This window comes from Ceratotherium simum, chromosome 33 (assembly GCF_057802395.1).
Source record: "Ceratotherium simum simum isolate JZ-2026a chromosome 33, ASM5780239v1, whole genome shotgun sequence".
Classification (NCBI taxonomy): domain Eukaryota; kingdom Metazoa; phylum Chordata; class Mammalia; order Perissodactyla; family Rhinocerotidae; genus Ceratotherium; species Ceratotherium simum.
The window spans coordinates 11215209-11235685 of NC_141932.1; the positions used below are offsets into that span (position 1 = coordinate 11215209).

The window sequence follows — 20477 nt, forward strand, 5'->3', positions numbered from 1 at the left end:
TTGTGGGTTTATTTTGCATTTCCTTGATGACTCATGAGACTGAGGAACTTCTCATATTCTCTTGGGGATTTGAGCATCTTCCTCTGTGAAGGACTTTAAGTCATTTGCCCATTTTCCTATTTGGTTGTTGATCCTTTTCTTATCAATTTTCACAGGTACTTAAATATTCTGCAGACAAGTTCTCTCTTGGAGATTTTTATAACAAATATCTTCTTCATGGCATCTTTTATGAAGAGTTTCTTAATTCTAATGTAGTCAAGTTTATCAATCTCTTCTGTCATTGTTAGTAAATGTTTGCCCTGTTTAAGAAATGCTTGCATAGCCACAAAAACACACACTGTCTTTTATGTTTACTAAAAAAATCTAAAGTTTCCCTTTTTACATTTACGTATCCATTCCACTAGGAATGAACTTTCCTGTATTGTGTGATGTAGGTGTTATGATTCCTTTTTGCCCATAGGGATAGCCAATGGATCCAGCACTATTTCTCAAAAGGGCCATATTTCTCCCACTGCATTGAAGCATAGCTCTTGTCATAAATCAAGTAATTGCATATGTGTAGGTTTGATTCTGAACATTCTATCCTGCTCTATTGGTCTATCCTAGTAACAGCCCCACATGATCTTAATTACTGTGGCTTTATATGAGGTCTTGGTACCTTGTGGTACCAATATACTATAACTTTTCTCTTTTTTATGATTTTTTGCCTCTTCTAGGTCCTTTCCAACAAAATAAGTCTATCTAGATAATGATTAGTACTGTATTCCTTCTACTGGGCAAGAACACGGAGAGAGATCGTCTCTGAGAAATAGAGTCATAGGGAAGAGCAAAGCTAAAGGTGGAAAATAAGCACTGAAAACCCCTTCTACAGACTAGTCACGATCCTCAGTAATGCCAGAGGAATTGAAGCTCTGGTGACTGAAGGTAAGTATACCAACCACATAACCATAATTCAGCTCAATTCTGACAGGACAGGTTCAAATTCCCACATTACCATCTCAACAGAAGAGGCATGCCCACTTCCAGGCATAAACACTGTTTACCTCAGTCTCTACTATTCTACACACAATGTCCAACATTCAATAAAACATTTGGAAATGCACAAAAAGCAAGATGTGTCAACCAACTTTCAAGAGTCAAAGCAATCGACAGAAGAAGTCTCAGATATGAACCAGATGTTGGAACTATCAGAAAGGAACATATAACATAACTATTATGATGTTAAATGCTCTAGTGGAAAAGGTGGGCAAAATGCATGATCACATGGGGAATTGCAACAGAAAGACGAAAATTACACAAAGAGATAAATGGAAATGGTAGCAATTTTTTAAATTTGACAACATGAAGAATGCCCTTGATGGACTCAGTAGACTTGAAACAACCAAGGAAAGAAGCAGTAACTTGAAGATCAATTCATAGAAATTACCCAAACTGAAACTAAAACCTTCCGTAAGGGCATTGAAACAACATCATAGCTTTTCTTAACTTTTTTGTTAAACAAGTACCAAAGAGAGAATAGAATAACAAACCTGTCACCTGGATTTAAGAATTATTCACCTTTCTCCTGAGCTATTAAGTGTCACTGTTTTTCCTTATTAATTTCAGCTGTACTGAAACACCTGAAAGAAATCTTCTTCTGTTTCTGGCATTGTAAGTGCTCCCAGACTGAGTTCTTTGGCTTGCACATCCTTGTATCTTTCTTCCCCCTTTCTGTTTTAGTATGTTTTATAGTGTTCATGTGATTACTCTTCATATTCTCATGCTTTACACAGGCAGTCTCTCCAGACATTGTATCTTCCTCCTTAACTCAGAGCTAGGGTTTAAGGTGTAGGTGTTACTTTCAACCAACTTGTCTGAGATCCAAGTGTCTGGAGTTGAGGGAATCCCCGGTGAGAGAAAGAGGGTAGAACTCAAATGGGAATGGGCACACCCCTCCTGAGGTCCAGGACTCCCCTGACCTGGAAGTGTCCACTTATACTTCAAGCTTCTCTAGGGTCCTCTCCATAAATCTAGAGGTGTATCCTACATTGAGGTTTTTGCTTGAAACCAAACTGAGAACAGTGTAAGGGAAGATGCTAAGCTCTGGCAACCCTCAGAGCCAGCCCCTATGATATGTAAGCCTTCTTCTCTGGAAGTCTTTTCATTGATTTTATCCAGATCAGTCCACTCATATGAGTGAGCATGTGTGCCAACTGGGAGATCTCGGTGAAAGTTCTCAGAGTTCTGTCAACCCAACTTTCCCGCATATGTTCCTGCTTCTTGAGAAGAGGAAATTATTCAGGCTCAGGAACCTTTCTGGGCCACACTACAGACTTCTGATTCTTTCCAGTTGACCCCATTGAGAAGGATATGGTGTGATGTTTTATTCCTTTCCTGCTTTGTACTTTGCTGGTGAAATTTTAGCTCCATTTACTGAAATGTCCCGTGTTCACTTAAAACAGGATGGGACTCGCCAATCACAGCAACAGGCTAAGTTGCCAGCAGGAACTTGCATTTCAAGGGATAAAGAACCAGCACACAATGAACACACACCTTGTACCAGGACCTGCATACAGTGCTTTACGTGTGTCACAGCGTCCTTGTGACATGGGGCTTATTATTTCCCCACATTACAGAGCAGGACACTGAGGTACAGAGAAGCACAGTAACTAACTTTCTCATGTCACTCCCTTCGCAAATGGAGAAACCAGAATTGAATTCAAATTTCTCTTATTGTAAAGCTTATATTTATTACCTACAGCAAAGAATTCCCATTAAATTATTTATAATCCATTGACTAGAGATACATTTACTCCACTAGAACCAGTGTTTGAAGTCTCCCTTTCCCAGAGAAGCTCTGAGCTCTAGAAAATATTTGTCCTCTATCCTCTGAATACTGGGGGCTGATGCTCCTGTCCCGTGGCCCTCAAGCTTCGCCTGTGATACCTGAGGGAAAGTTAGTGGAGCTCTTGATCTCATTATGCTTTGATGAGAAAGGCTTACGGGCAGAACTTGACTATGGGGAAATGAGGACATACCATGTATGACCTCATCCTTCCCATCACGTCAACTTGGGACTCCCGCTGTGCTATGGGGTGGCAGATACCCCTCTCCCAATGAGTCTCAGAGAAAAAAGGTTGTTTCTTTCATTTACTATGTTATTGAAAGGCAATGATGTCCATGGGAATGGAGTATCTGGGAAGAAACATAATAGCTCCCTCTATAGTGGTGAAGGGTGGAATGAGTGTTGGTCCTCCCCTCTTCTCAAGCCATTAAAACAGAGAAATAGGTGGATTCTGGAATCCCTCTTGTCCCACTCCTCAGGCACTGAGTACCCAGGAACCAGGCGCTGAGTATCCCAAGCCCTTAACTCTCCTTGGACTCCCTCTTGCACTCAGGGTGCTGGGAATCCTGGCCCCACACTCATAGAAAACATGGCGTTGGGTGGTTTTCCATGATCACACTAACTCCAGGAAACATTATGAAAACATTATATGAAAGACAATTGGACCTAAGATTAAAGAGACCAATAGGGAACTGAAGAGAGAAAGATTCTGGGAGAATATTGGGCTTTATGTTGAGAGGCTGAGATATCGGAGTTACAGGAACTCGTGGGCGAGGGGCCATCAGTTTCAAAGAGTAATCCTTATACTACTGAGAAGTATTCATAACCCTTGTTTACTGACTAATATATTTCAGGAAAATTTTAAAAATAGGTTTTCTCATAAGACCTTACTACTTATAATTTATATCTACTAAATAGAATATTTAGATCTAGATCCTGGAGAAAGCAGCTGACTTTCACTCATTCTTGAATATTGATTGAACATCTACTCTGTGCTAAGCACCATCACACACGTGAGGTTACGTGGCGCCCGTGGTCTGGTCTATAACATCAACAGCAGGTCCCGCTTCCCAGAGCCAGCAACATTTGATGACCATCTTGGTATACTCCATTCTTTTGTTTCAGGACATTTGTTTTTTTCTCTCATTTGATCCTGTTGGAGGTATGATGCTATATAGTTCTATTTTATTTTGCAGAGTAATTACCTAGTCTTCTAAATTTCATTTTTACTGCTTGTTTTTAATGGGAGATGTGCTATACTTAATAAATCTCTCAAATTATTTTTATTTTATTTTATTGCAGTAACTTTGGAATATAACATTATATAAATTCAGGTGTACATCATTATATTTCGATTTCTGCTTAGGTTACATCATGTTCACCACCGAAAGACTAATTAAAATCCATCACCACAAACATGTGCCTAATCATCCCTGTCACCCTCCTCCTCCCCTATTTCCCTCTGGTAACCACCAATCCAATCTCTGTCTCTATGTGATTGTTTGTTGTTGTTTTTATCTTCTACTCATGAGTGAGATCTTATGGTATTTGACTTTCTCCCTCTGTCTTGTTTCACTTAGCACAATACCCTCAAGGTCCATCCATGTTGTCACAAATGGCTGGATTTCATCCTCTGTTATGGTTGAGTAGTATTCCATTGCATATATATACCACATCTTCTTCATCCATCTCAAAATACTGAGAACATGTATTTGTTTTCGTTTTATCTTGAGTGAAAGTGGTATAACATCACTGCTTTTGGAAATAACCAGTTTTTGCAGTTCTTCTCATCGGGTAACTGGAGTAAACTTTCTAGAGTGAAGATAAGTAGAGCTCATGCTCCTGATTAGAACAGTTGGGATCCCACTGACTCATTTTCTCTACAACAGCGTTGCTCAGCCAATTTCCCCCCGGAACGTCCTAAACTGATGAAGCTCACACAAGAACCCCACACTCCAGAGCCCAGATCCTTTGAGGTACTTGGAGGAGTTGAAGACATAACCAAAGTCTGGCTGCCTTTGGATGGAAGAAAGTGCAATGGATTTATGGCCAAAAAAGAGATTTTATTTTCCTACAGTGTCACTTCCTTCCAGTCATCTCCTTTTCAACTTTCTCAAACAAAGCCTGAAGTGAGAAAACAGAGTTGTGAAATGTCAGTATTGGGGTTTCTCTATTCACAACATCCTCCTGGTTTTCTGATGGGGAACCAGCCACACGCTCAGGCTTCTATAGTAATATGTTGACGACAAGTGACAGAATTATTAGTCTATCCTAAAAAAGGAGAATTTTATGAGAATATTCTGAGAACTCCCACTTCATTAAAGAAGAGCAAAACCACCTGTTGGGAAAGATAGTCCTGAGTCTCTCATACTCTCAACATATGCTGCCTCTACCCAAATCATGATGCTCTGACTGCTCCTTACCTGGCCGAGTTCTCATGGATGTATTTCCAGGGAGCAACTTTGAGGGATGAGGTCACGTCTTCCTCCAAGACAAAGAGCAGGCTCACTTACTGCTTGCTCTGAAAGTGGTAGATTCTGAATTTGCTTGTCTTTGCCTCCTGGGGACATATCGACCTGACTCAGGGCTTTCTCTGGGACTTATCTTATCAACAAAATTTTCTGAACAGCTCTGGGAGCCAAAACAGACCCACTCCTTAACCCCATGGGCTCACCATCTATCGGGATGGGGAGCATTGAAGATGCCCTTACAGACAACATCAGGACCGTTAGGAAAGTACGAGGCTCAGAACAAAGACCTGGGCTAGAGACATATTTTAAAGCAACAGTATCTTTTCTTTAATTTTTAAAATATTTATCAAAAGCATATTATGCGTCAGGTATTGGTCTTGGTGATCAAAATAGACAAAAATACCTTTACCCAGTATCACAAATCAGGCATAGACTTGTCCTTGGGAACGGGCAGTGAGGAAACATTGCCCAGGCAAAGTCTCAGAGGTGGACACAGACAGATAAAAAGAGAGGACAAGGCTGGGAAGTCTGTTCCTTTCCTTTCCAGGACCAGGCTGGGGAGTGAGGGAGGGAGGAGGGAATTAAAGAAAGAAAAAGGAAAAAGGAAAGGAAAGAAGGAGAGCAAGAGGTGGAAGAAAGAGAAGAGAGAGACAGAGAGAGACTCTGAGCTGGCTGAATCCATAGAAGTGTGGATGGCCAGCTTAGCAGCTGTGGTCGTCACTGCTCTTAGGAAACACTTGACTGTTTGATGCTCACCAACCAGTTAGGACAGTGCCTGGACACAGGGCAAATCCCTGGGGCCCACTGATAACAACCCCCTGTAACACTGAGGCTGTCTAACTGGATTTATCTTGTCCCTCCACTTGCTGGCCTGTGTGGATATGAGCAGCTCACCCGAGCCTCCTCTGTGACACAGAGGCAATGCTGACCCTCTCAGAGTCACTGTGAGGACTGAATAACACAGGAGAGGTGAGGAGTTGATGCACAATAGGTGATAAGCAGATGGATTAGTTCCCTAGAGCTGCTGTGACAAATTAACACACGCTGTGTGGCCTAAAACAGCAGAAATTTATTCTTTCACAGTTGTGGAGGCAGGAAGACCACAATCAAGGTTTCAGCAGGCCCACGCACCCTCGGAAGGCTCTAGGGAAGAATCCTTTCTTGACTCATCTGGGTTCTGGTGGTTGCCAGCAATCCTTGACGTTTCTTGCCTTGTGGCGTCACAACTCCAATCTCTGCCTCCACTGTCACACGGCCTTCTTCCCTACATGTTTCTGTGTCCAAATTTCGCTCTTTGTATAAGGACAGCAGTCACTGGATTTAGGGCTCCTCGCCCCCCGCCTCCACCCGGCAAAATAAGTCTGACCTCATACTAACTTGGTCATGTCTCCAAATAAAATCACGTTCACAGGTATCAGGGGTGAGAACCTGAATAAATCTTTTTGGGGGACATAATTCAACCCACAACAGCAGGCATTCACTATCAGGATTAATGGACCCCCATGATGTTCCCACTGTCCATCTCCAGTCCCTACCTTCCTCCAGAGCTCCAGACCATCCGTCTCTCCAGCTGCCTGCTGCATGCTGGTCTCCATGGGGAGTCCCAGAGACCCTTGAGCTCCCAACATATGACTCTGACATCATTGTCTCCATCATGGCCCTGCCCCCCAACACTTGAGAGAAATGAAAACATACATGGAAAAGACTTGTAAAGGGCCGGCCCCGTGGATTAGTGGTTAGGTGTGCGCGCTCCACTACTGGCATCCCAGGTTCGCATGCCAGGTGCGCACCGACATACCACTTCTCCGGCCATGCTGAGGCCGCGTCCCACATACAGCAACTGGAAGGATGTGCAGCTATGACATACAACTATCTACTGGGGCTTTTGGGGAAAAAAAGGAGGAGGATTGGCAATGGACATTAGCTCAGAGCCGGTCTTCCTCAGCAAAAAGAGGAAGATTAGCATGGATGTTAGCTCAGGGCTGATCTTCTTCACTAAATAAATAAATAATTAAAAATAAAAAATAAAAATAAAACTTGTAGAAATATATTCACAGCAGCTTTATTCATAATTGCCAAAAACGGGAAACAAGCCCAATGTTCATCAACAAAAACAAGGGTAAACAAACTGTGATATACTGGAAACCTACTCAGCAATGAAGGAACAAAGTACTGATACACACACAATGGATGAATCTCAAAAAATTCAATACTGAGTGAAAAAGCCACTTGAGTACATACTGCATGATTCTACTTATAGAAACCAATTATAATATATATATAGTTCATTTTTTCCAAACATTGATCCACTTGTTCTACCACATTGGTTGAAATATCCTTCCTTTCCAAAATGAATAGACTAGATGCTGTTCAGTGGATCGTGTATAATGTGTGCGTCTATTTATGGACTCTGTTCTGTCCACAGCACACTCTCTTAATGACTCTACTTCATAGAAAAGTCTGATGTCTCCAACTGTGGTGTTCCTATCCAAGACTGTTTTCCTATTCTAGGTTTTTACATTTCCATATAGAGTTTAGAATCAGCTTCTCAACTTATATATTATATATATATATATACACATAAATCAATATGGAGAAAAGTGACATCTTAACAAAACCGTGTCTTCCCATCCATGAACATGGTATATCTCTTTATTCATTTGGATCTTCTTTAACTTCCCTCAGCAATGTTCCCTATTTCTCAGTGCAAAAGTATTTCATGTTTAAATAAAAAATTGTTCCTTTGTCCTTTATGTTTTTTTGGTGCTATTATAAATTTGTTGGGGTCCTTTTGTAGGGAATTTTTCGTGCCTCACCCAATCTTTGATTTCCTTTTACAATGACTACTTTATGAAGTGACTGCTGAGAAATAGTCCTGTCTTTGTGTGGGGGCCAAAGGGCAATTTTGGGATGATTTGCTTCATTCATCAGAAGGTAATGTGATCGATTGAGAACCTTTCTCATTCACCGGGTTTGTCTCTATAGGGGGCGATCATGAGCTGCTGCTTGACTGTCCCATCGCAATGCAAATGTCCACCACTTGGGCTCAGCTTTCAAAGACACAGGAAGATGATGGCCTGGTGCATGGACATTCCAGGAGGAGGGATCTCACTGTGCAAGGTCTGAGGTCTGGCGCTGGTCCCCTCCAGAGTCAGGAGAAATTCCCAGCAGGACCTTACTGTCCAAAGCATGGTGATCCAGCATGTGTTCAGAATACACTTTGTGGCAGGTGCTCTGATAGGATTTTACTGCAAGAATTCTCACTAAACTGGCAGGTAGGGCTTCCCATCCCTGATTCACAGAGTAGGAAATTGAGGCACAGAGAGGTAGCAGTCAGTCTGTCACTTACTTTGTAAACAGGTAGCGTGGATGCAAACTCAAACTCTTTGGTTCCAAAGTCTCTGTTCTTTACACTATTTAGTGGGATTTTTAACTCTACAGCACCTGACTTTTTCTTTGCCCCACAGGAGCTGTGATCTCTCAAGCCAGGGTCGAGTCTCTGCAGTATCTCACTTGTGGATCTTGATCTCTGAGTTCTCACTAGCAGCGGACTCCCTTTCCTGTGGATCCCGAGGCTTCATCCCATGAAAGCTGAGGGATGTATAATGGAGCTGTTCTTCCTCCCCTGAGCAGGGGGCAGCCACATCTGGGGGAGGGTGGTCTGGGAAGCTGCTCTCCTGGGATTCAATCAGGGGACCCTGAGTAGAGGGAGAGAGAAGGGAGTCAGAGCAGAACAGTAAGGACAGGATAAGACAGCGAGTGTCCAGGAGGGAACCCCACGTATTCCTTCTTCCATTCATCCCACATACATTTTTCGTGACATCTCCTTTCTTTATGTTTTCCTTGAATATTTGATATTTAAAGAACACATTATTTGGTGCTTGCTAATCTCATGAGCTTCCCACAACAACCCCATAAGGAAGATATTATCATTGTCTCCATTTTATATATATGACAACGGCGATGATCAAAGTAAGCAACATGCTCAAAGTCCCTGAGGAAGCGGCCAGCCTGGAAGCATAGTGGCTAAATTCGTGCACTCTGCTTGGCAGCCCTGGGTTCGCAGGCTCAGATCCCCGGCACGGACCTAGGCACTGCTTATCAAGCCATGCTGTGGCTGGCGTCCCACATATAAAGTAGAAGAAGATGGGCACGGACGTTAGCCCAGGGCCAATCTTCCTCAGCAAAAAGAGGAGAATTGGCATCAGATGTTAGCTCAGGGCTAATCTTCCTCAGCAAAATATCCCTGATGAAACCAGGATCCAATCTAGTTCTTTCTGACCACGAAGCGTGAGGCCCCCTGTGTGTGAGGCCCTGAGCTGGGTGCTGGATGTTCTCTGGTGGACACAGCAGACACAGACCCTGACTTCTTGCGGCTTACTCTTTAATTGAGGAAGGCAGCAAAATATGAGTTAAGCAAATAAATATCTAATTGTGAATTATGGTGTGTTGGACAGGAACTGGGTAAGCGAGAGAGGATTATAGGGCCTTGATTCAGGCATGTCACCTGCCCTTGGGAAGCTCGCAGTTTGGTGGAAGGACAAGTCAGTCAAAGAAATTATGTCCCTGTGGTAGGCAGAATAACAGCCCCCCCAATGGTGGCTGTCCAAGGTGATGTCCAAGCCCTAATCCCTAGGAACCTGTGAATGTGTTAGACTACATAAGGAAAAGGGACTTTACAGATGGAATTAAGTGAAGGATATTGAGATGGGGACATTCTCCTGGATTATTTGGGAGGGCCTAAGGTAATCAAAAGGGTCTTTACATGTGAAAGGAGGCAGAGAAAGATTTGAAGACATTGTACTTTTGGCCTTGAAGATAGAGGAAGAGGAGGCCACGAACCAAGGAAGGCAGGCGCCCTCTAGAGGATGGAAAAGGCAAGAAAATGCATTTTCCCCTGGAGCCTCCAAAAGGGGCCTCAGCCCTGTTGGCCAATGCCTTCCTTTTAGCACAGTGAAACCCATTTTGGACTTGTGACCTCCAGAACCGTAAGATAATAAATTTAGGTTGTTGGAAGCCACTGAATTTGTGGTGATTCATCACAGCAGCAACAAGAAAGTAACACAGACTCACATGGAAGAGAGTGACTAGTGCTGCCAAGGAGCATCCTTCTCTGCTGCTCCTCTTGACAAGAGAACATTTCAACAGAATTGTTAATATTTTTGCCCCTCCCATTCTCTTCATAATTCAAATTAAGATTCACACACACACACACACTTCCCGATACTGCTGTTATCAAGCTACCAGTGACCTCTGCTGGTGAAATCCAAATAGCCATCTTTCAGTCCTCACCTCTCTGGACTTTGCAGCAGCAGGTGACCCGACTGCACACCTGCCCTAAAGGAAAGCCCCTTTAGACTTAATTACAAGACATCACACTTTCTGGGTCCATTGACATAGCTGGAAGCCCCCTTGCTGGATGCTCCCCATCTCCCTGCCCCTAAATATCAGAGCAGCCCCCATCTCTTTCCTTCTTTGACTTTCTTCCGTGACCTCATCCACTACATTGGCTTCATCTCATCTAATAGGTTGATGACTCCCAATTCCGTACCTCCAGCTCCTTCTCCTCTCTGGAAAGACTTTGATCCAAAGGTATACTTGAAATGCCCATTCCCTGTCAAAACAAACAGAAAACTCAACATATTCAGACCGAACTTCTCCTTTTCTCCCCCAAATCTCTTCCTCCAATCATCTCAACCTCAGTGATTGTTGCCTCCACTTTTCTGGCTGCTCAGTGCAGAAATCTAGGAGTCATCCTTGACCCCTTTCTGTCACTCACACCACACTCCCAGTCCATTATCAACTCTCAGTAGCCTTAACTTCAGAATTCACCCAGAATCCGATCAGGCCCCACCCTCACGCCATCCTGGCTCCAGCCACCATCATCTCCTGCCTGAATGTTTCACCAGCCCCTTTTCTAACTTCCCTGATACACACAGTCTCTCTGTGCACAACAGCCTGAGGGATCCTGTAAAAATGAAAAGTGGGATCAGGATCCTCTTCTGCCTGAAAGTCTCCAGATGCCCACAGTGTCCTGTGTGTGCAGACGTGATGTACACACACGCTGACTTCCCCAAACTCATTTCCTGCTTGTTGGCCCTGCCTCCCTCTGTGTAATCACTTGGACATCCTTGCTGCTCCTCACTCACTGGTCAGCCTCCTGTGTCTGACTGTTTTCACCTGCTGTTCACTCTGCCTGCAGGGCTCTTGGATCACACAGTCAAATTGAAAACTCTTGATCCTCCTTCATGTTTTTGCTCAAACATCACTAACAAAACTGCAAGCCAACCTACGGAATGGGAGAGAATATCTGCAAATCATGTAACAGATAAGGGGTTAACATCCAGAATATATAAAGAACTCCCACAAATCAACAACAACCACAAAAATACACCCGTTAAAAAATGAGCACAGAACTTGAATTAGACATTTCCCCAAAGAATATATAAATGGCCAATAAGGATACGGAAAGATGCTTAACGTCACTAATCATCAGAGAAGTGTAAATCAGAACTACAATGAGATATCACCTCACACCCATTAGAATGACCACTATAAAAAAAAAAAAAAGAACAAGTGTTGGTGAGAATACAGAGAAATTTGAACCCTTGTGCACTGTTGCTGGGAATGTAAAATGGTGCAGCCACTATGGAAAACAGTACGGAGGTTTCTCAAAATATTAAAAATGGAATTGCCGTACGATCCAGCAGTTCCACTTAGGAGTATTTATCCAAATGAACTCAAAGCAGAATCTCCAAGAAACATTTGCACACTCATGTTCCCTGCAGCATTATTCACAGTAGCCAAGAAGTGGAAGCAACTCAAATATCCAGTGACAGATGGATGGATAAAGAAAATGTGGTGTATACATAGATTGGGATGCTATTCAGCCTTTAAAACAAAGGAAATCCTGTCACATACCACAACATAGATGAACCTTGAGGACAGTATGCTAAGTGAAATAAACCAGTCACACAAAAGGCAAATACTGCATGATTCCACTAATATGGGGTGTCTAGAGTAGTCAAGCCCATGGAGACAGAAAGTAGAATGGCATTTTCAGGGGCTGGGGTGGCGGGGCAAGTGGGTAGTCAATGGGTGCAGAGTTTCAGTTTTGCAAGATGGAAATGTTCTAGAGATCTGTTGCACAACTGTACACTTAAGAATCCTTATGATGGTAAATTTGTGATGAAATTTTCACTACAAGAAATAAATAAATCCCAAGAGCACTCCACAAGTCATCTTCCCAACTCTCCCTCTTCTCTGTACCCTGCATTTTCCCCAAAGCACACGTCTAACTTGCACATTCTATTCACTTATTTGTTGTTTGGTTGTTTTTTTTTTTTCACTAGTTTGATTATCATCCTCTGTCTAGAAAACAACTTCATTGAGCCAAGATTTTAGATATTTTTCATGATGAGTCTCTGTCACCTACAGTGCTCATCACTCAGTAGGTGCTCAATAACATTTCCTGGAGGAATTGATGAATGAAAAGATGCACGTTACCCACTATCACAACCTTCCAAAGATGTCCAGTCACATTCTGAATGCAATAAATAAGTGAAAAGTGTGACATATCCATAAGAGCGTGGAGGATGAACAGGAATGAATGAGTGGAAATGGAGATGGAAAAGCATTAGAGGAGGAACAGCCCATGCGGAGACCCGGAGGCACAAGTAACCTAGTTCTGACTGATGCCGATGAAAAGTCCACTGTGGATGGAGCAGAGTGGGCGGTGGGGGGAGTGGAGGAAGAGGACTGGACAGTGGGACTGCGTGAGGCAAGTGAGGCACTTGCCCAAAATGCAAATTTAAAAGGGGAGCTGAAAACCTCTGTAATTGAGATAAATAATGTTTTCATGCAAGATATTTTGAATCAATTAAATGCAAAAAAACACCATGGAGAAGGGAAAATCAAAAATTTATATAACCCAGGATTAGTAAGAATGCCTTTCTGAACCTACTGGAGCCTCAGACAGAAGAAAAATGTGTCCCTCTCTACATAGGTTTTTAAGGATTTTAGTGGTCAATTTTTTCCAGAACATTAAAATAATTGAAATATTATTAAAAACCTGAAATGCACAGTGTATTTGAACATTAAGTTTAAAGGTTTTATGGCTACCCAAATCAGAATTTGTTATAATTTTGGTTTCGTGGCCTTACTGGAAACAAACGCAGAGAGAATATTTTCAAAATCTGCTTCTCTGACTCTCTCGTTTTCAGCTGAGAACACTGCCATGTGTGACAATTTCTCTTGACCAAGTTATGATCTTAAATTATTATTAACTAACTTGAGTCTACTGATCCTACCATTGTTCAGATTTTTTATATTTTGCTCCTCATGAAATTTTTTCATTAATTTTGATTTTTTATAAACAGTGCATTGAAGTATTATCTCGATTGCTGAGATTTTTGTCACCTTTCTAAGTTTTGCACTTGGGGCGAGTGCCTCACCCTCCTCACCCTAACCCTGGCCCTTCTGGAGAGGTAGGTGCTGAGAGGCCAGCATATGCAGGGCTGCAGGCTGAGGAGTGTGAGCTTCATTCTCTAGGTCAGGGGTCAGCAAACTACAGCCCATGAGTCAAATCGGCCCCATACCTGTGTTTCTAAATAAAGTTTTACTGCAACACAGCCATGCTCATTCATTTACATATGGTCCAAGGCTGCTTTCACACTGCAATAGCAATGTTTTGTGGCTGCAACACAGACCGTATGGCCCACAAAGCCAAAGTCATTTACTCTCTGGCCCTTGAAAGAAAAACTCTGCCGGCCTCTGCTCTAGGTGATGGGGGCAAACAGATGTTCAAATACAGAGGAATTAGACAATGATGATTTTTAGATGATCACTCTGTGTAGAGCAAGGGAGATGAGGGGCAGGGAGATGAGGGGTCCAGGAAAGAGCTCCTGAAGCCTCAGCAATGACAGGGGTCAAAAAGGAGGGAGGGAGACTGATGCTACCTGTTCTTAAGGGGAAACACGGAAAAGACGGGGTGAGTATTTGGCCGAAGCAGAAGAAAGGCAGGACAGAAAGAAGGTCATTCCTCTGATCCTAGCCTGAAGGAAAGAGGAGGGGGCTGTCCTGCTGTCAGTTAGATGAGGATCTGACCCTGGGGGAGGAGGAGGAGATGAGGAGAACAACTTTGGCCATGCTGAGCAGAGCAATTCAGGGAGCCATCCTGGGGGAGGCGTCCAGGCAAGATGCTGGATGGCGAGATACACAGGTCACTCACTGAGAGACTTACCTTGTGACTGCATTTGCACCCTCCATGCTTGTGTCCTCCATGCCCACCGCTGGCCTTGCTGCTTTCTTCCTGCGGGACCTCACTCTGAGTGAAGAGACCAGAGAGCCTTTCAGTCTGGCCAGCTCAGGGTGCAGTGGGCAGACTGACCCCTCCTCTGCTCTCTCTTAAGGGGCTGGACGGGAGACTGAGATAGGAGAGGCGTGGTCGCGTCCCAGAGACCCCAGGGTTGACAACAGGCTCCCCCTTCCCCGACAGTGGGGCCCGGGGTTTGTGACAGACTCACCTGGGTGCCAGGGGTCTCCTTCCTGCCCTTGCTTCAGGCTCTGGACCCACCCAGTCCCCCAGCTCTGGCTTCAATGATCCGTGGCTGCCTGCCCTTCCCTCCCCAGGGCTCTCCCTCCCTCCCCAGGTCCCTGCTCACATGATGACGATGATGCAGAAGGACAGAAAGAGTAGAGTCTTAACACCTGCTCCCCAGACTGCACCCAGCGCCACTCCTGATAAAGGACACGCTTTTCCTGCAGAGGATTGGATTATTGGTTGTTCTCCTCCGAGAGCTCAATTTCTTCTCCTCCCACTCCCCGTAGGACCCCACACTTCTGTGTGCAGTCCACTTTACCAGATAGAGAAACAGAGACATGGGGATGGGGGTATGGGAGGCGGGGTGGTTAGGGTGAGGAGAGTGAGGCATACAAGTGCTGGGTTGCAGCCTGTCTTTATTTAAGATATTGATATTTTGTTCTTCATGGCATTTATGTTTATTTTTTTAAAAAATATTGCATTTCAGTATTATTTCTTTTGATTACTAAGATTTTTTTGACTTATCTTTCAATTTTGTGGCCATGGTATGTCCTACACTCGCCTGACCCTCCTCCCAGCCCCAAAAAGCAAGGACCTTATGTCCCCAGACACACCAGTCCAGGCCCCAGCCCCTCTCCTCCAAGACCCACCTCCTTCCCTGGCTCCCCCTCCAGCCCTTGCCCCACCCCACAGCACTGGTCTGGCAGGAAGATGACAGTGAGACTCAGTCCCAGGGAATTTCCAGGCCTCACAAACGAGCACAGAGCAGAGCTGAGCTCCCCTCTGAAGCTCAGGGGGCTGCTGGGTGGACTGTGGGGTGGGGTGGGTGCTCTCCTCCTCCTCCAGCCCCTCCCCCATCCACCGGTGCACTCACTCTGCAGAGAGAGGCTCAGGGAGACGTGCAGGGAGCCCCGAGGGTGCTGAGCTTGGCAGGTGAATTCACCCTCATGCCCTGACTCCACCCGGGGCAGCTCCAGGACCCCAGGGTTCAAGGGCTGTGAGGGGCTCAGGGTCTCGCTCCCACGGGCCCAGCTCAGCCTGGCAGGGGGGTTGCTGTCGACAACACAGACCAGGCGCAGGGACTGGCCCTCCAGGACTGAAAGAGATGAGCCGTTCCTCAGGACTGTGAGTGCTGGAGAAGAAGAGACAGAGGGTCAGAGAGACAAAGAGATGGAGAGAAAATAAAATGATGCAGGAGACCTGATGAGGAGGACAGACACGCAGACGTAATTTGAAGTGCAGGGAAACGCACACTTTGACCCCTCACTTGTGGAATGTACACTTGTCCACCCTCCGTGCGGAGCAACTTGACCATATCTCTCAAAATTAGAAAGAGCATAGGAAGCAGCCATATTTTGCTTTTAGGAAGTTACCCCACAGACACACACACACGTGTCAAAGGAGACACAAGAGTATTCATTTCCGTGTTTCTGTTTGTAGAAGAAAACAAATGCCATGATTTTTCCATTAACAGAAGATGCACACAAATCAGAATCCAGCCAGGCCGTGGAATACGGCACAGTCACGGGGAAGAATGGGGACAGTCTGTACTACTGACGTCAAATGACCTGTAAGATCATTTAGTTGAAGAAACCAAGGCCCAGAACAGCCTGTGGACACTGGTCACTTCCTGGGAGTGGACTGGGCATCTGAGGACAGACTCTGCTGTGCATTGTGAATTTTAGACCATGTGAATATATTACCTGTTCAAAATACCTAAAAAGTTGTTAGGGAAAATAAAAAGATGAGACTGGAGGATTCCTCAGGAGATGGGTGATAAGGAGCCTCAAGAGATGGGCTCTGCTGTGTGAATGTTGCCCTTTCTCCTTGTGGAGCCGAGGGGGGTGGAGAATTCTGAGGGGAGTGAGGGGCTGATGGGGACAGATGCTCACAGCTCCTTCCTACCTGTGCTGTTTCCTGGGAAGACAGTGACGGTCAGGCTCTGTGGAGAGTCTGGCACAGAAAGACAAGGTGGCCCCACATCAGTGGTGAGGGCTGGGTGGACACGGGTCCTTGTCCCCAGGAGCTGCATAAATGGCGGAAGGGTGGAAGTGGGCATCCTCCTGACCCCCTCCCAGCCTAGATTCTGGGACCCACCACCAGTATCTGAGACCCTGACACCCCCATCCTCACTGCCCTCAGGATCCGGGCATCCTGGCCCAGCACTCACAGCTGACGTTGAGCTGGATGGTCCTTTCCACAGTTAGACCAGTTGTGGGGAACTTCACCTGACAGGTGAGGTTGGTGCCATGGTCCTGGGGCCGTGGGGTGAGGGTGAGCACCGAGGAGAGGTTGGTCCTGGGGCCCAGGGAGGTGAGGGCAGCCGACATCCAGGAGAAGATGGGGGGCGTGCCCTGCTCACAGGCCCAGGGAACAGAGCAGGTCAGGTTCCTGGGGCGGCCAGACTCCAGGGTCTGTGGGATGAGGATGTTCGGTGTATGGTTCAGGGCTGGTGAGGAGAGAGGGAGACACAGGGATCAGGAGAGAGGGTCCGAGGAGCTGCCCTGAGAGAAGCCTCAGGCTTGGATCCAGCTCCTCCCTTTGACCCCTGACCTGTTTTACCCCCAAACCCCTCCCAGGATGGAAAGCTCCCTCCCTGCTCTGCCCCAGGACCCCCATGTCCTTCCTCTGTGGTGATTCCTGGAGCCAGCACCTTACCCGTCACATGCACAGAGAGCTGGTTACTTGTATAAGAATATTTCACACTTCCTTTCTCCACTCGAAAAAAGTATTTTCCATCATCTGTCCTCCTGGCATCTCTGATGTCCAGGGAGCAGTCATTGGTCCAGGGGTCCCCAAGGAGGCGGAATCGGCCCCGGGTCTCCTCCTGTACTTTATGATCTGGGTTGTTTGTGGCCACAGGAGCATCCTGGTGTGGTTTTGCCCCTTCCTGGTACCAGTAGCCGTGAGCTGAGTTAACATAAGCCCGGCCACTCTTAGGGTAGGAGAAGGAGCAGGGCACAAACACACACAGGCCCTCCTGCACCGTCGCTGAGTCCTGCATTTGCAGTGGATAATTCTGTTTGTCATCCTCCTCCGGCTCCCTCCATCCCTCGGCCCCATCCCTCCACCACAGCAGGGCCAGCAGCAGCAGCAGCAGTAGCATGTCTGGGGTTGGCTGTGCCGGGTTCTCTGGGAAAGGCTTTTTCTCAGGGTTCTCTCTCAGGAACTAAAAATTGCAAGATTTAGAGGAGACGTTAACAGGAAGATGAGGGTGAGGTCAGAACAGTGACCCTCCTCAGAGGAGGAACTTCACACCCAGACTGTATCAGGGCCGGTACACCCCATGGAGTCAACCAACCACCAACCACGTCCACTCCTGGGGACCCTGGGCCAGGGAGTGTGAGGTCCTCACCCAAATTCACAGCCCATGCAGGGCCTGAGTCCCATCTGCTGCCTCCCTGTCGATGTCCTTTCCCTCAGGGATCATTTTCTGCAAAGTGAAAACTGGTCGCTTCTGGCCAAACCCCCTGAGTCTGTCTGTGGAGGTCATTCCAGCCAGGGGTGGGACTCAGGGACACGAGATATGAGGGAGGCCAACTGACCTCCCTCTCTCAGCATCACCATGGTGGCCATCCCCTCTCTGCTCACGAGGTCATATACCAGCCCTGGACGCAGACCTGAGTCACCATCCAGTGGGGAGACAACAAGTGTCCTGACAGCTGGAGCTCCCTGTGATGGGGGCTGCGATGGGGGACACACAGGCAGTGTAGGGTGTCGCTCTCACTCCAGGTTGGAGGCTGTGTCTCAGGAGGACTGGGCAGAGGGGACACTCTGGCGGTGGAGGCGAGGATTCTGTGTGTTAGCACAGCTAAGGGTGTTGAGGGGAGTCCAGCCCACAGGACCCCTGGGAAACTGAGGTTGTGATTCTCTGCACCATGAGTTTTGGAAGGGAAGAAAGTGCAGGAGGGAAGAGGCAGATTTCGAAAGGGATAGAAACTTTCCCATTCGCTGAGGCTGTCTGGAGAACACGATGGATTTCTTCATCGCTGGTGTCTCAAGGGGCCATGTTTCTCCTCATTGCTCTGGAGCATGGTGTGGTTTGCTGGCCTCCAAGCCTTTGCCCGAGCAGGCTCTGCTCCCAGGAAACCTGGTGTTCAGGAGACACAGAGCAAGGAATGCCAAATCTGGGGGTCATCCACCTTCAGGGATGGTGAGGATTTCGTGAGAGAAGAGACATGCACCTCAATACACAGAAGGTTATTTTTAATTGTGTGGTGGGGGCTGGAGGAAGTGGTGGCAATCCTAGGAGGTTGTGGTTCCTCAGAGACTTGTCAGTTTTCTTGAAATTTTTTGGGGGGAAAACATAAGACGCATACAGAGAAGTGCCCACACAAGAACAGCTCAGTGATTTGCCACAAAATGAACACCCTCCAAGAAATAGAATGTTGGGAGCACCCAGGACCTCCCCCTTGGTCCCTCTCCTTATCCCCACACCCCACTGCCCCCAAAGAGCCCCAGCCTCACTGTAATGCCAAATGATTTTCAGTTTTGCTCTCTAGTTTTATCATCTGAGCATGCTGCCTTTAGTACTATGGCTTTGCACATGCTTTCCTTAAGACTTTGTATACACAGAAAAAATTACAGGCTCTTTTCTTCTATTCAACTTCATGAATCTGCCCATCCCATATTATCCCCTTCCCAGAACTATCACCCAAACCCAGAGTACAGTCAGTGCTGTGATCAAGGAGAAGGAAGGTGCAGGGTTTGAGCATGCATAGACAGTCCCACACCATCACCATTTCCTGCATTTTCAGCTGGAATCTCAGCCTGCAGCCCCATCCCCCTGCTGGGCCCCCTGTCCTGGCCACTCACTCTCTCCCTGCTGGGAAAGTTGCAGCATCTGTGGTCAGAAAGGCTTGCCCATGCTCTGCCTGTTTCCTGTGATCCCCAATCTGCAAAGAAAAGCAGAAGAATGGGAAGGACAGATACGGGGAAGCCACAGAGAATCTGTGTGCAAAAGAGGAACTATGACTGACAGACCAACAGAGCTGGAGGACCTTGTAGCCCCACTTCTCCAATTTAAAGAAGAAGACACCAAAGTCCAGAGTTGGCAAGTTAATTGGCCAAATCACACAGGTGCCCTGTCTCATGCATCATTGTCTGCACCAGAAGCCACTCCATCAATCTTTGTCTGCCCAGGATTCATCGGGCTGGGAGATGGGAAGCTTATGTCAATCCGAGAAGGAAGAATTGTCAACTCGTCCCGTGAAGTTGGGGAGGAAATTTCATTCATTTAGTCATTCATTCAACAACCATGTACACTGTGCCTTCAGGTTTCCAGTAAAGGGGTGAATATGACAGATCTAGCCCTTGCCTTTGAGGAGAGCAACATCTCATCGGGAAACAGACAGGTTACCTGACAATTCCAGTGCCATAGGGGAGGCGGCTGGGATGGGGAAGCACAGGCTGGGGTGGGAGGGGCTCTTGCTCTTCTGGACTGGAAGGTAAGTCTCAGGGAGGAATAGACCAAGTAGACATGGTAGGGACTCTCAGGCAGTCATGAAGGATGTGAATTCCATGGATGATCCTGGTACCATGGGAATTCCTGGCCTCTCAGGTATTTTCTCAATTCCACTCACTCCCCCACTGTGCTGGAGATCCTCCCCCAGCTACCAAGTTCTGTGTTCTGTTTATGACC

The 20477-nt window shown here is 46.2% G+C and overlaps 1 protein-coding gene across 6 annotated transcripts; it reads right to left on the reverse strand.

Moving 5' to 3' along the window:
• Positions 1–8901: 8901 nt before the first annotated feature.
• On the reverse strand, positions 8902–18016 carry LOC101407556 (sialic acid-binding Ig-like lectin 8). Of its 6 annotated transcripts, XR_015549451.1 has the most exons (9): positions 17495–18016; positions 17007–17285; positions 16742–16789; positions 15711–15968; positions 14958–15054; positions 14537–14620; positions 11476–11584; positions 10847–10909; positions 8980–8993 (listed from the first exon to the last, which is right to left on the reverse strand). XR_015549451.1 is itself a non-coding variant. In XM_087421267.1 (8 exons), exons 1-8 carry the CDS (start codon positions 17940–17942, stop codon positions 8984–8986), a joined length of 1287 nt encoding a protein of 428 aa, XP_087277393.1. In that variant the 5' UTR covers positions 17943–18016; the 3' UTR covers positions 8902–8983. The 6 variants fall into 6 exon arrangements, 4 of the variants coding, with proteins under 4 accessions (XP_087277393.1, XP_087277395.1, XP_087277396.1 ...); XM_087421267.1 differs by lacking the exon at positions 11476–11584 and having other exon boundaries at positions 8902–8993; XR_015549450.1 differs by lacking the exon at positions 8980–8993 and having other exon boundaries at positions 11233–11584.
• Positions 18017–20477: the final 2461 nt, after the last annotated feature.

Excerpts from the sequence above, each read along its gene's own strand:
- LOC101407556 (XM_087421267.1), bottom strand. The coding sequence starts at position 17,942 with ATGCTACTGCTGCTGCTGCTGCTGGCCCTGCTGTGGTGGAGGGATGGG. Across the intron at positions 17,286-17,494 it reads GCTCTCTGTGCATGTGACGG|CCCTGAACCATACACCGAAC; the intron begins GTAAGGTGCTGG and ends TCTCCTCACCAG. Across the intron at positions 15,969-16,741 it reads CTTCCCAGGAAACAGCACAG|CACTCACAGTCCTGAGGAAC; the intron begins GTAGGAAGGAGC and ends CTTCTTCTCCAG.